This window comes from Megalobrama amblycephala, linkage group LG12 (genome assembly GCF_018812025.1).
Source record: "Megalobrama amblycephala isolate DHTTF-2021 linkage group LG12, ASM1881202v1, whole genome shotgun sequence".
Taxonomy (NCBI): domain Eukaryota; kingdom Metazoa; phylum Chordata; class Actinopteri; order Cypriniformes; family Xenocyprididae; genus Megalobrama; species Megalobrama amblycephala.
In genome coordinates, this window is record NC_063055.1 from 12,218,947 (window position 1) to 12,233,905 (window position 14,959).

Genomic DNA, 14,959 nt, shown 5'->3' on the forward strand with positions numbered 1-14,959 from the left:
TTAGCATGTTAGCTCATAGTGAGCTCAAGCGATAATAAAAGCTCAATTTTCTTTAAAACCTTCATCCATACCGAACACTCTGACCGTGGCTTTGGTCTTCTGCTCCCCACAAATGCAACTGTAGACTCCACTGTCTTCAGGTATGGCTTTCATGATGATCAGCTGCCTTGTAACATCACATTCCCTGATTTGATACTTATACCCAGACCTGAGGAGCTCTTCCCCCTTCCTCCATTCAACAGGACATCCAGCTTTTGAGAGCTCACAGTGTAATACGAGTGTATTATCTTCCTCAACTTCCTGATTTTTCAACTTGACTTTAAAAGTGATAGGTGGAACTGGAAGCGTCAACCAAAAGACATATGCCTGATTATTTCACAACAAAACCATGCAGCCCCTCAAAGCACAGCGAAGCAGAAGACTACAGCACAAGAAGCAATAAAAAAAAATCATAAGAGCAAGCCAAAAAAGCCCAAAATGTGCCAAGACGCCTCTGCAAAAAGTCTGCATGCCTTACCCTTAACGGTTAGCTCAGCAGTTGACTCAGAATCCTTGGTTTTACATGAATAGCTCCCAGCATCACTTGCTTCAACATTACGTATGACCAGTTTGGTGAATGTTCCCTCTTGCTTCATTTCATACTTGTCATTGGGTTTGAGAATAACTCTTCCCTTTCTCCAGTCGACTTGAGTGCCAGGTTTGGAGAGCTCACAGCTTAACACAGCTTGCCCACCTTCTTTAGTTACTTCGTTTTGGAGTTCTCTTTTAAAAGTGACGGGTAGAGCTATGAAAACCATGAAAAATGTGTTCAAATTAAGTTTGAGAATGATTCGAAGAGAGTAATCAATCAATATTTGGTCTTGCAGTAGTAGAGCGTACCCTTGACTTTTACTTCTGCTGTCGTCTTTTCCTTTCCCATAGTGCAGCTGTAGGAGCTGACATCTTCAGAGTTGACATTCTTGATGAGTAGTTCAGCAATCCTTCCCTCGGTCCTCATCTGGTACTTTTCTCCAACTTCCAGCATCTCTTCACCCCTCCACCATTTCACCGCAGCGCCCGGTTTGGAAAGCTCGCAACGCAAAGCAACAGTGTTGCCCTCCACCACTTCTTGATTTCTCAAGTTTTGTTTGAACGTGACAGGGAGAGCTAAGAAATTGTAAATATATATTGTGTCACCTAAGCCGAATATATTTGACAAAATTGGCAATTATTTAATTGCTTGCTTGAGTTTCATACCATTGATTTTAACCGTTGCTTTGGATGTCTGATCGGGGCATACACAAAAGTAGACTCCACTGTCTTCAGGTACGGCTTTCCTGATAACAAGCTCCATTTTAGTTGCAATCTGTCTCATCTGGTATTTTTCTCCAGGCTTAAGGACTTCCTCTCCCTTCAACCACTCCACATCAGCACTGGCTTTTGAGAGTTCACAGCGCAAGGTGATGTTGTTCCCCTCTTCACCCTCTTGATTCATAAGTTCTTGTTTGAAAGTGATGGGGAGAGCTATACAAAGCAGATGTTGTATATCTGATAATGTGTCTTATAAAAATTTTTCATAGCTTATTTTTAGTAAAATTTGGCTAATGCTCAATTACAGGAACTTGCATTTGAAAACTTCCTGGAACACATTCATACCATTAACTTTGATGATGGCTTCAGTCTTTTGATCTCCGCATACACAGCGATAAACTCCACTGTCTTCTGGTTGTGCTTTCCTTATTAGCAGTTCTGCTTTTGCTTCTTTGTGTCTCAATTGATATTTTTCTCCAGTCTTTAGCATTTCTTCTCCTTTCCACCACTCTACTCGAACTCCTGCCTTAGAAAGTTCACAGTGCAAAGTGACACTGTTCCCCTCCTGAGCTTCCTGGTTCTTCAGAGTTGCTTTAAAGGTAGCAGGGAGTCCTTCAGAAAGCCAAGAATTGAGAAAGCCTGTATTCACGTACTGAAAGTTATAGGATCTTCAAATGTGTGAATATTCCCACCGAAGTATTACCAGAAACTTACCAGTGGACACTTTTTGTGCTCAATGAACTTTAATAATTATCAGGTAAATTCCTAAATAAATGCAATTTATTGGGGTTCATTTTATCGCTTCATAACCACCCCATGCTGTAACGAATTGGGCAAGATCAAGATAAAAGCTACACTTCTACGTAACAGTTTTAATCAACCAATAATACATGAAGGGATTTCTGATAACAAGACTCTTCTGATGTCAAATATGGAGTGTAATTAGAGGGTATGATTTAAAATCATAATGTAATGAAAATCCAACAGTGATTTTATCACTGTTGAGAGATTAATTTAACCTGAGCAGTGGGCTTATGTAATGCCATGACAGCATTCTATAGACCTTAATCAGGGTAGAGCCATATATAATTTTAGACAGGAATGAAAACAAGGCTGTGAGGGATAAAAGTATAGTGCGTTTAATGAATTGTACTGCTGTCTAACAACATACTGATTGTTCAGCTGACAAAACGTCTTTCTGAAAAGCGCCATAAAACAGTTTTAAAAAGTTGTGAAAATTACATGATCTAGGGCCTTTATACAGTGCTTGAAAAAGTAAAGACTGTAAGTCCATACCTCACAGCCTCGATTTCATGCTTTGTTAAATTCAATATGGCATCAAACCTGACTATGGACAATAGTAGCTGTGGAGGAAATGGACATTTTAAATGAAATGGAAGAACTTTGATCACTCAGTGCTAGAAAAAAGTCACATGGTCATGAAAATGAAATGCATATGAAAACCATAATGTCAAAAATTCAGCAGTAATTTGGTTATTACCTTGAACCATCAATTCGGCTGTTGATTGTGAATCTTTGGTTTTGCAGGTGTAATTTCCTGCATCACCCTCAACAAGGTTATTTATAACCAGTTTGGTTAATCGTCCCTCCAGTTTCAGGTGATATTTGGCTCCGGCTTTCAGAATTACTCTACCTTTCCTCCATTCGACTGGAGCACCAGGCTTTGAAAGCTCACAGGTAAATACTGCACTCTCACCCTCTATAGACACCTGGTTCTGAAGCTCTCGCTTGAATGTAATTGGAAGAGCTGAGAAAATATTGTCATTTTTGGTCTTTTAATATGAACCATTACCTCACAGGCAGAAATCATATGATATATACACCATTGTTTAAAAGTTTGGGGTCTGTAAGATTTATGGTGTGTTCACACTTGTAGTTCAGTTCTTGTGGTTCTTTTGATCCAGACCCCAAAAAACACAAAAAAACATTAACTCCTGGTTCGCTTAGCGTTCACACTGTAATTTTTAACACTGAACCGAAAGATACAAAAAAAGGCTTTTTTTAATGTATGTTTTGCAACAGAAATTACTGAAAATCCAAAACAATGCTGTGTGTTGGGCTAAATGCGCTTGTTATATGTGCGTACGTAAGATAGTATTTTTACCTTGAAAAACATATAAAATGTGTAATTGTTTATATGACTTTGGTTCTTGTTGCATTCATATTTCAGTTGAACTGCACCAGAGTTTGTTTGGAAGCGGCCCTTTCATATCGCAATACAAAAATGCAATATGTATTGTGGATAGTGACAATATGTATTGTGTATAGTTCACCCAAAATGAAAATTACTGTATGAGAAAAAATTCAGATTTACAGAGTTTTAGTGTCATTTCTACATTGAACTACTATATATAATGTTAAATATAATGTATAATAATGCAATGGGGGAATATTTGTGGGTCTTGATAATGCCAAAGATAATGCCAAATGTCTTATGTTACCAGTAAAAAGTGGCCTCCATTATTTTAAATTTATCTAGTCAATGACAGAGTGCAAGCATATTCATATTTTTCTGTATTTTCAGCTTCAGAATCATGAATATTTTGTTAAATTCAATGTGGCATTTAATTTAACATATTTAACATTTAACCCTACCTTTGACTTTCACTTCAGCTGTGGTCTTTTGGCCTCCAGTCACACAACTGTATATTCCAGCATCTTCAGGGAAAATATTAGTTATTTCCAATTCAGCTGTCCTTCCATTCAGCCTCGTCTGATACCGCGGCCCTGGAAGGAGCGGTTTATCTCCCCTCCACCATTCCACAGGTACTCCAACTTTGGAGAGCTCACAGTGTAAGGTTATAGATTCCCCTTCCAGAGCTTCTTGGTTCTTAAGATTTTGTTTAAAAGTTGCAGGAGCACCTGCGCAACCACCATACGTGTTTTTCTAATAACATCAATTTTGTATTAATAACAAAAACTCAATGAAGCAAAACCTTACCAACAATTTTAATTGTAGCTTTGGTCTTTTGGTCTCCACAGACACATCTGTAGACTCCACTGTCTTCAGGCACGGCCTCACAGATGATCAGCTCAACTGATGTGTCTCGTTCTCTCATCTTATACTTCTCTCCAGGCTGGAGCAGCTCATCTCCATTCCACCATTCTACTGGGACACCAGTTTTGGAAAGCTCACAATGCAATGTTATCATCTTCCCTTCCTCAGCTACCAGGTTTTTCAGCTTCTCTTTGAAAGTGACAGGTTGAGCTACAGAACAAAAAGAAACAAATAAGTACATCCTTTTTTTTTTTTTTTTTGCGCTTTCTACTTTGGCAAACGAACAGGCGGAAATTGTTTCTGGCCAGCTGACTGTACAGTCACTTGTATATATATGTATATATGGCCTGACTGGGCAAGTATAAAAAAAAATAAAAAATCCTTATTTTGGATGATTGACTTGTGAAATGAACTAGCTTACCACTAACAGTAATGTTGGCTGATGTCTGGGAAGTTTCACTTGTACAGCTATAGACTCCACTATCCTCTTGGGTCAAATTGAAAATCTTCAGCTCTAGCATATAGCCTCTCTGCCTGATCTTGTACTTCTCTCCGGACTTGAGCAGGTTGTTCCCCTTTCTCCACTCAACAGGGGTGTCTGGTTTGGATATCTCACAATGTAAGATTATACTGTTTCCCACCTCAGCAATTTGATTTCTTAACTTCTGTTTGAACGTGATAGGTTGAGCTAAGGAAATATAAAATAATATATAAGCTTTTTTAGCATTCAGATCACTGAAGAAAGCAAAGTCTTCATATTGAACATCTTGTCTTACTTCGTATTTTGATAATGGCTTTGGTCCTTTGATCTTCACACACACACATGTATGTTCCACTATCCTCAGGCACTGGATTTCTGATTACCAGCTCCAGTATGGTGACTATGTGTCTCATCTGATACTTCTCACCAGGACAGAGAGTTTGTTCATCTTTCAACCATTCCACAGGGATTCCAGCTTTAGAAAGCTCACAGCGTAATGTCACATTTTTACCCTCCTCTATCTCTTGGTTCTTGAGATCTTTAACAAATGATATAGGAACCGCTGGAAAAGAGGGAATGGTACAAGTGAAGCTACAAGATAGCTGATTATCAAAGACAAATGTTATGAATTCATTTTCATAGTATAATCAGTACCATTGACTGTAACTGTAGCCATAGTTTTTTGGTCTCTGCAAATGCATATGTAATTCCCAGAGTCTTCCGGCTTCAGATTGTGTATTGTAAGAGAAATGCAAGATTTCCTCTGCCTCATGTGGTACTTCTCACTAGACTTTAGCATCTCGGGTCCTTTGCGCCAAATAAACTGGACGCCGGGTATAGAGTATTCGCATGTCAGCGTCACACTCTCTCCCTCTTTGACCTCCTGGTTCTGAAGCGCTTTTGTAAACTCAGCAGGAATGACTAATGTGAAACAAACATAAAGATGATGTAATTTTAGTAAAAGTAGTAAAACTAAAACTTCCTACATGGTAGATTGTGGAAAAGAGACATCTGAAATACCTTTAACAGTCAAAGTGGCTTTACTGCTGACCGATCCTGCATCGCACTCGTACACCCCTGCGTCGCTGTCTTTTACATCACGGATGGCCAGCCTGGCCTCATTTCCAGATCGACTCACTAAGTACTTTGAGGAATTCCAGATTAAACAGCCATCTTTGTACCAAACAATATGACATGGCTTTGAGGTTTTGCATAACAGCATCAAACTTCCTCCTTCAATTGCTTCTGTGTCCTCCAATGCTTTAGTTATCGTGGGGCGTCTCTCTGTTATTCAAAGAGGTTGCATTACAAAGACATATCTCAGATTTATGTTGTACATTATTCTGAATCTGCATTGTATTTTCTTATGTTTCACATTTTTCGTTTTATGATAGACAACAACAAGACAAAAATGTTTACACATAAACCTCTTTAAAACTCCTTTTTTGTTCTAAACCTCAAAATTGTATATTTTATATAACATTATATATAAGAAATTATATATAATATCTATTTATAATATCAAAGCAGTAAAAGACATATTGACTAGTTTCATCTCAAAAAGCCTTCTTATGAGCATTATTAACAGCAATCCACTATTTCATGTGCTTATATGCCACATGCTTCTTGTCAAGTGTCATGATTTATAATAGTTACCCCTGACTAGTAGTGACGCGTATGATCTTTTGTCCCCAGCCTCAAAGGAGATGGTGCCAGTGTCTTTACGTGCAAGTTGTTTGAAGGTAAGAGTGTGGTAGCCACCAGGCATCATCTTGATTTCATTAAGATCATTAGTGTAGAGTAAGGTCTCATCCAGGTACCATTTAACATCAGTGTAGTCACTTGGGCAGATTCGGCACTTGAAGACGATGGTATCTCCTTCTAGACACTCTTTATCTTCTAGCTCATCCACAATGACCACTTTTTGACCTGAGGGCCAGATTCATATAAAAAATTCAATAGATGCATAAAAACTTTTACAATTCATAAAGTGACTATAAAATAGTGTCCAAATATTTTATTCTAGTAAAGCATCTCAGATTAACTTTCTTTAAAGGTATATAATTCTGAAAGCATTTTAAAACATTTATTGTTTGGCTACCTTGAACAGTAAGTAATGCTCTGCTCTGCATTGTTCCAACATCACAGGTGTAAACCGCACTGTCACTCTTCTCCAGACTGAAGATGGTCAGGGTAAGGACAACATCCTTTTTCTTCATCATGTACTTTTGTCCCGAGCTGAGCACTGTCAGGCCTTTTAACCAGGTCACGGTAGTGGCGGGCCTTCTGGTTTCACACTCCATGATCACTGAGCCCTTTTCCTCAGCACGCAAATCCTTCAGTTCCTTCGCAAATGTATGTTGCAAGTCTAAATACATAAAGACAAAAGAGAGAGTAGCATTTTAAAACATTTGTTTGTAACATGTGTAAATAACATTCAGCAGAATGTACTGAGCTTGCAAGAGCAGTGGCACTTAGAAAAATTAATAAAGAAGTGTATAAAATGAGCCAACTCAACTTCATAATAGGGAATAAGGAAGTACTTACCTCTGACATCTAATCTTGCCCTTGTAGCAATCCCATCAGCCTCACAGCAGTACTCCCCTGAGTCCATTATGGCTGCATTATGGATGATGAGCTTCACTAAATAATCCTTTCGGATAATTTCATATTTTGGGCTGACTCTAATTAGTCGCCCATTTTTCAGCCATTTAACTGTTGCATCAGGTTTGGTGATCTCACAGCTGAGCTCTGGATCTTCACCAGGTGTCGCTTTAACATTTAGCATATCCCGAAACACTCTAACAGGCTTCTCTGAGAAAACAGAAGAGACAGAGAGTAAGCAATGCTGAACTTGGAAACTTAAATTATTTGTGATATTTAAAATATCACCTTTGACAAACAACATAGTCCTGCAACTGAGATCTTTGATGGTAAAGACCACTTCGCCGGCATCAGTTATAGTAACTTCCTGAATGCTCATTGTGTATTTGCGCCCCTTGTTAGCGACTATGATCCGTCCATTGCTGACAATCAGTTGGCCGTTCAAGATCCACAATGCTTCATCGATGATATCATGGGACAGGACACACTCAAAACTGCAGTTTTCCCCTTCCAGCACAGTTGTTGTCCGTATGCGTTTGGTAATTGTAATGCGCAGGGCTGAAAAAAAGTCCCTCAGTTTAAATAAAATGTTTTTTTTTTTGTAAATTATTTCAATTAGAGATAATGAAACTTACCACGAACTATGACTTTCGCTTTAGTTTGGCTGCAGCCAATATCACAGCTGTACTCCCCTCCATCGTCCTTTCTCAGCTTGCGAACTATAAGAGTCAATGACTTTCCCACATGGAGAATCTCATACTTCTCATTGGCGGTCAGAGTTTCACCATCTTTCCTCCAGACAGGAGTTACAGATGGCCTGGAAACTTCACACTGCAGAAGGACTTCACCACGCTCCTCACCTGCTACATCCTCCAGTGACCTGAGGAAGACTGCTGGCTTCTCTAATAGACACATAAATGGCCGATATTAGAAATTTACACCAAAGAAAATTAACATTCACTTTTGCATGCTAGTGAATTTAGGCTTCACAACATTATGATGTACAATAAGAAAGATTGATAATTTCTGCTATAGAAACTAAAAAAATATATTATAATAATAGAGGATGGATGATACGGAGCTCCGAAAGGGAAATGGTGATAGAAAAAAACATGCAATGGAAGTATGTGTCTGAATGTAGACAAGTTGGACATCAGATTATTCAAAAATCCTGTTTTCTTAGTCCCATGGTTACTGAAAACCTCACCTCTGACCCTGAGGAATGCAGACTCGCTGATATCCAAGGTTTTGAATGTTACACGGCTCTCTTGAGGAGCGAGTCGCTTTAGAATCAGACTGTACACTTTTCCAGAATTCTGGATTTTGTTGATGTGGTTGGTGTATAGTATTCGGTCATTGAGAAGCCACTGGACACTGGGTGACTCGTGACTCAGTTCACAACTGAATACTGCAGACCCATCTTCTTCAGTCTCTACTTGCTCCAGGTGTCTTATGATCTTCAACCTTTTAACTGCAGGAAAAGAAAAAATATTTCTAATGTACTGAACTTGTCTTATCTGTGCTCTAAAGATGCTTCATGAAAAGCTACTCGTGCATATGGAAGACTATACCAGGGAGTGCAGATTGTGTCTTATTTTGATGGTGTGGGTAAAATTCGCAGGTATATTAAACTCCCTAATATTGCAGCTAAAAGCAGTTACCTTCAACACTGATTCTTCCTCTTGTCTCTGAGCCACCGGCCAGACAGCGATACTCTCCTGAATCTACTGCTTTCACACCCAGGATGGTCATCTCAACCTGGTTCTTTTCTCGCTTCATTGTGTACTTATTAGAGGCAAACAGGGGGGTTCTACCCTTGAACCAGCGCACCACTCTGGGGGACGGACAGAACTCACAGCTGAGAGTAACTGACCCGTTCTCCTTCACCTCCACATCGGAAATAGGCTGTTTGACTATCAAAGGCCGCTCTATTAGGAAAGTGTAAGCAAGAAGGCACATGATTCACAAGCCATATAATACAAATGCATGGCTCTATGCTGATTTAAGGATGCACTGATATTAAATTCCTGAAGAGCAGAAAATGATATTTTAATATGTTATGGCCGATTAACGATAAATGGCTAATATTAAAATAAATGACTAGTTTAAATTTATTCAAAATATCACTAAAAACTAAAATTAATATTTTTTTTATTCCACAGGTGAATTTAATCACAATATTATTATGGGTATCCATTTTGAGACATGTTAAAGATTACATTTAACAGCATTATTAAATTATTAGTTAATTTAAGGATTAAAGTTAAAGCATTACATGACTGCAAAAGTCTTCATGCACAGATCTGATCTTTTGACCGATTTCTTTGTACCGCCTGGTTACATTCACTTTAGACACAACTGGTATCTGAGATCTGTGTTTACATTAATCCCCACCCAAAATGATTCTGATCGCTTTACTATGCGACATGTTTGACGATCCAGTTTTGAATGATTGCACTAAAATTATTTATATAATTCATGTTGGGTGGCCATAATTATTTGCCAGCATGGATAAGTTTACAGTTGTCGTGGATGATTTAAAACCACATTTAGAAGTGGCTCATAATGGATGCGAAAAAATTTTGATTTTTGTGTTTACACATGTGCAACAAATTCCGATTCGTGTCAGATGTGAGTAAAAAAGTTTTTTTTTTGTGCCAGTGTAAATGCAGCCTAAATGCAGAAATACTGGACAATTAAATGACCGATACTATAATAATAAGAAACTTGTAATATTGGCCGAATAACTAATATGGCACCAATTTATTGTGTACCCCTACTCTGAATATTTGAGATTGACAAGATAATTACCTGTAACTGTGAGTTGAGCTTCTGACTTGCTCTTCCCCGAGGAGAACTGCACAGTGCCACACATGCTACTGTCAGTTTGGGTGAAAATAAGTCTGTTCGAGGTTCCTTGTCTCTCAATCCTGATTTCTGGACAGGGAAATAATATCTGCCCGTTCAGGGTCCATTTTGGTGCCCTCTCTAATTTAATACTGGTTTCCACTTTAAAACGAGCCTCCTTAGGCTCCATGACCTCCACAGAACTGAGTCCTTTTAAAATGCTGATGGCCTGCTCTGTAAAAATAGATCAAATAACCAGTGCATAAAAGTCGTAGCTAACATTTCAAAAGGATTGACTAACTGGCTAAATGAATTAAAAGTAGACTAAGAATGAATCTGTTAAATCAATGATAATATTGAAACTGGATAATTAAATTGTATTTAAATTATGATTACGTTTACTTTAGGGGAAAAAAATACTTCTCACCCTCTACAAACAGCTGGCAGGAAGTCCTCTCATCAACAGCATCACAGACAAAAGTGTCTTCATCTGAGGAGCCCACATCATCTATGATAAGTTGTCGGTACACACCTTCATTAATAGTTTGGTACTTTCTATTTGGCACAATTTCATGGTTTCTTCTGTACCATTTAACCACAGCATTGGCACGGGAGACCTGACACTCCAGCAAGGCACGGTGTTTGTACATGGCAATCTTCACCCTCAGGGGCTTCAAAAAATGAACTGGAAGCTCTGCAATGATCATCCTTATTAAATTTGAACACTATTGAAGACTATCGGATAAAATGTAATGCTCTTTTTGTTTACCTTTGACTCGTAGTGTTGCTGTTGAAGAGACCCTCTCAGCAGTGAATCTGATTTCACCAGCATCTTCTGGCTTGACTGATTTATAGGTCAGGGAGTGTATTTTACCTGTTTGTATGATTTGAAGAATTTGTGAGAATTTGAAAGACCTGCTGAAAACATTTTGAACTTTAAAGGCAAAATACTTTTTGGTCATTCTCAAAAAATAGTCATATTCTGCCTTAAAAAAAGATGAAAAAAAATAAAAAAAATAAATATATATATATATATATATATATATATATATATATATATATATATACAGGGAGTGCAGAATTATTAGGCAAGTTGATTTTCTGATCATATTTTTTTCCCAAGCACATTTTACCAATTCCAATCCACATCAATCTTAATAACTACTATTAATATTGTTTTTAATCATTTATAAGTGATATATAATTGTTCATGAAGGCTGGAAATGAAAAATGCCTTATATTCAGGTGTGCAGAATTATTAGGCAAGTTTTCTTTTACAGGCAAAATGAGCCAAAAAAGAGATTTAACTCAGACTGAAAAGTCAAAAATTATTAAATACTCATGAGAAGGACGCAATACTAATGCAATACTAGAAATTGCAAAGTTAAAGCATGACCAAGGGACAGCAAAATGCTCATTGGGTCAGCGGGGTCAGACAAAAACAGGTGGAAAAGAAAAGACACGTTAACTGCAAAATAATTAAGAATTATGTGTGAAACCATCAGGAACCCTTTAGTCTCCAGCGCCACCATTTTCCAGAACTGCAACCTACCTGGAGTCTCCAGAAGTGCAAGGTCTCAGGATCTCAGAGACTTAGGTTAGCTAAAAAATCCTAAAAAATGACCCGCACTTGATAAGAATCACAAGCTGAAGTGTTATAAAATACATGAAGACTGGGTTTTTATAAGCCTTATAAACCGACAGCTTGAGAGTGACTCCTGAAGGACCAGCACCACATCCTCTTGTACCACTGTTTGAAGAATTTATCTTCCAGAATCTGGCAGTAAGTTTTGGAAGATCATTTTTAGTCCATCTCTGCAAGACAGACATTTCAGGATAAGAGATGGACTAAAAGTGAACTCAAACACCTTACTGCCAGATTCTGGATAAATTCTTCAAACAGTGGTACAAGAGGATGTGGTGCTGGTCCATCAGGAGTCATTCTCAAGCTGTCTGTCTATAAGCCCTATTAAAACCCAGTCTTCATGTATTTTATAACACTTCAGCTTGTGATTCTTATCAAGTGCAGGTCATTTTTTAGGATTCTTTAGCTAACCTAAGTCTCTGAGATCCTGAGACCTTGCACTTCTGGAGACTCCAGGTAGGTTGCAGCTCTGGAAAATGGTGGCGCTGGAGACTAAAGGGTTCCTGATGGTTTCACACTTAATTCTTCACCTTAATTCTTAATTATTTTGCAGTTAACATGTGTCTTTTCTTTTCCACCTGTTTTTGTCTGACCCCGCTGACCCAATGAGCATTTTGCTGTCCCTTGGTCATGCTTTAACTTTGCAATTTCTAGTATTGCATTAGTATTGCGTTCTTCTCATGAGTATTTAATAATTTTTGACTTTTCAGTCTGAGTTAAATCTCTTTTTTGGCTCATTTTGCCTGTAAAAGAAAACTTGCCTAATAATTCTGCACACCTGAATATAAGGCATTTTTCATTTCCAGCCTTCATGAACAATTATATATCACTTATAAATGATTAAAAACAATATTAATAGTAGTTATTAAGATTGATGTGGATTGGAATTGGTAAAATGTGCTTGGGAAAAAAATATGATCAGAAAATCAACTTGCCTAATAATTCTGCACTCCCTGTATATAATATAAAGATAAAAAAAATTCAACATGGTACACAGCTACATACACAGCTTTTTTATTTTCAAAATATTGTATTTTCAGTTTTTAACATTGAAAACATCAATGGAAAGAAATCAAGGGACACATTGTTGGGGTTTTTTTTTATAATTATTTACTTATTTTGTTTTGATTTTTTTGCAAACTTGTTCTACTGTGCAGTAATTCTTAATTTTTTTTTTATATAATGCTTTTTTATGCTTTCATATGAAGTTTGAAATGTCTTTTTCATGACTGAAAAGCCAGGTGAAATGGTTGTACCATATTTTGAGAATGACCCTGTTATGAACATAATGACGTCCACCAGAAGTCAAAGTGTCACAAAACCTTTCACACATACCCTCACATCTTATTTTAACACTGTCTCCAGCTCTCAACCGGCTGTCGTCCTTATACCACTTCCCATCCACATCTTCCCAGTTGACCTCACAGATAAATGTCACACTCTCCCTCTCAGACACACTGGCATTCTGAAGATCCTTCACAATCTTTATATCCCTGGCTGAGAGAAAGGAGACATGATAGTAGCAAACTGCTATCACAGGCAGCTTGTTTGGGAACACTTTAAAGACCACTCATCTACTGTAAATTTACAATAAAAATTATCCAAAATATTTGAGATCTGAGGCGTCCCACCCATTATCACACAGAGAAATTAAATAATTTATATGGCATTAACCCTCTAAATCAGGGGTGTCCAGACTCATTCCTGGAGGGCCACTGTCCTGCAGAGTTTCACTCCAACCAGCTCCAAAACACCTGTCTGTAAGTTCCTAGTATGCCTTGTTAGAACTTGATTAGCTGGTTCAGGTGTGTTTAATTGGAGTTGGAGCTGAACTCTGCAGGACAGTGGCCCTCCAGGACCGAGTTTGGACACCCCTGCTCTAAAGCCTACTGTATCATATTTTATATGCAAATTTCTAAGGCCTTTAAATCAACATGATCAAAACTTTGTAAAATTTACTACATGCCTTCTGTCATCTTTTTAAGCAAGTAAAAAGGCATTTTAGTATAATTTTCAAAAGTACAGCTTCAGGAATCTTTATTGATTTTTATAAAGCAAACTTAAATAGCATTTAAATTTTTCTTAATATTTCAAGATGAACACTTGTTGGACTGAAGCAACTTAGGTTTTACTTGATTATCCCTACATTTTTTTTTTTTTTTTTTTTGAAAAATCAAGTTAATATGATACTGTCTTTTGAGGAATGTTTTTTGTACATTTCTCAATCGTGTTGCATTGCATTATGTTTTGCTCCCCACAATAAAAACTACAGAAATCGATAAAAAAAAAAAAAAATTCTGACTAATATTTCATATGCCAGGGGTTACAGGGTTAAATACGGGGTTTGGTGGTACCTTTGACTGTCAGCATAGCAGAGCTTTCAATCCCTTCAGCCTTGAAGCTGATGACGCCCATGTCAGCAACCGTGACCCGCGTCAGCGTGAGTGTGTGTTTTTTCCCCTGCGTGGCAATTCGACACACAGGCCTGGATTTAAATGGGACTCCATCCCTGGTCCATTCACCCTTGACGTAGGCATGACTGAGGACCACCTCAAATGTACAGGCTTCCTTCTCACACAGCGTCACATCCTCTAGCCCTTTCACCAATTGAATTCTATTCACTTTAGACAAAAATAGAGGAATTGTGAGTGTTTCTTTAGTGCGTTACCACGGAGCCCCTAAGGTGACATTTGCGGGGGAAGATTATAAGCTTGCGCACGAGCACGACAAACTGTCGCGGTCTCCTGCTTTCTAGCTTTCCTGCATCGTGCTTGCGCCAAAACACAAACTGAGTTGTGCTCACGTGAATGTCTCAGCTTCCAACGAATGTCACTTTAGGGATATAAAAATATAGTGCCTCAGGGATGACGCATTTTTGTAGACAAAACCCGGAAGCGAGTTAGCATTTTAGGACTTCCGGTTCCAACGCTGTAAAGTCTATGGGTCTTTGCTAAATCGCCTGAAATAAGGTCTGTGGTTAACAAAACCTCTAAATACTTTCACGTTTTGATCTATGACATAAAACACACCAGTTATAACCCACTTGTGATTTTTTTTAAACTTTTACTGTGTC

At 38.0% G+C, this 14,959-nt stretch overlaps 1 protein-coding gene across 1 annotated transcript in view; it reads right to left on the reverse strand.

Annotated features, from left to right (window-relative positions):
• obscna (obscurin, cytoskeletal calmodulin and titin-interacting RhoGEF a) overlaps window positions 1-14,547 on the reverse strand; it is a gene marked incomplete at its 5' end in the record, with an annotated part of 48,149 nt that extends 33,602 nt beyond the window's left edge. The window contains 25 exon segments of the mRNA XM_048210434.1: window positions 72-338; window positions 518-784; window positions 880-1,146; window positions 1,237-1,503; window positions 1,636-1,958; window positions 2,104-2,109; window positions 2,710-3,058; window positions 3,907-4,173; window positions 4,253-4,519; window positions 4,731-4,997; window positions 5,086-5,352; window positions 5,445-5,711; window positions 5,811-6,074; window positions 6,447-6,719; window positions 6,892-7,158; window positions 7,338-7,604; window positions 7,683-7,952; window positions 8,030-8,296; window positions 8,602-8,865; window positions 9,056-9,322; window positions 10,206-10,475; window positions 10,669-10,935; window positions 11,011-11,115; window positions 13,222-13,383; window positions 14,241-14,547. Of these exon segments, the coding sequence (XP_048066391.1) occupies window positions 72-338; window positions 518-784; window positions 880-1,146; window positions 1,237-1,503; window positions 1,636-1,958; window positions 2,104-2,109; window positions 2,710-3,058; window positions 3,907-4,173; window positions 4,253-4,519; window positions 4,731-4,997; window positions 5,086-5,352; window positions 5,445-5,711; window positions 5,811-6,074; window positions 6,447-6,719; window positions 6,892-7,158; window positions 7,338-7,604; window positions 7,683-7,952; window positions 8,030-8,296; window positions 8,602-8,865; window positions 9,056-9,322; window positions 10,206-10,475; window positions 10,669-10,935; window positions 11,011-11,115; window positions 13,222-13,383; window positions 14,241-14,547 (6,331 nt within the window).
• Between the last annotated feature and the right edge of the window lie 412 nt (window positions 14,548-14,959).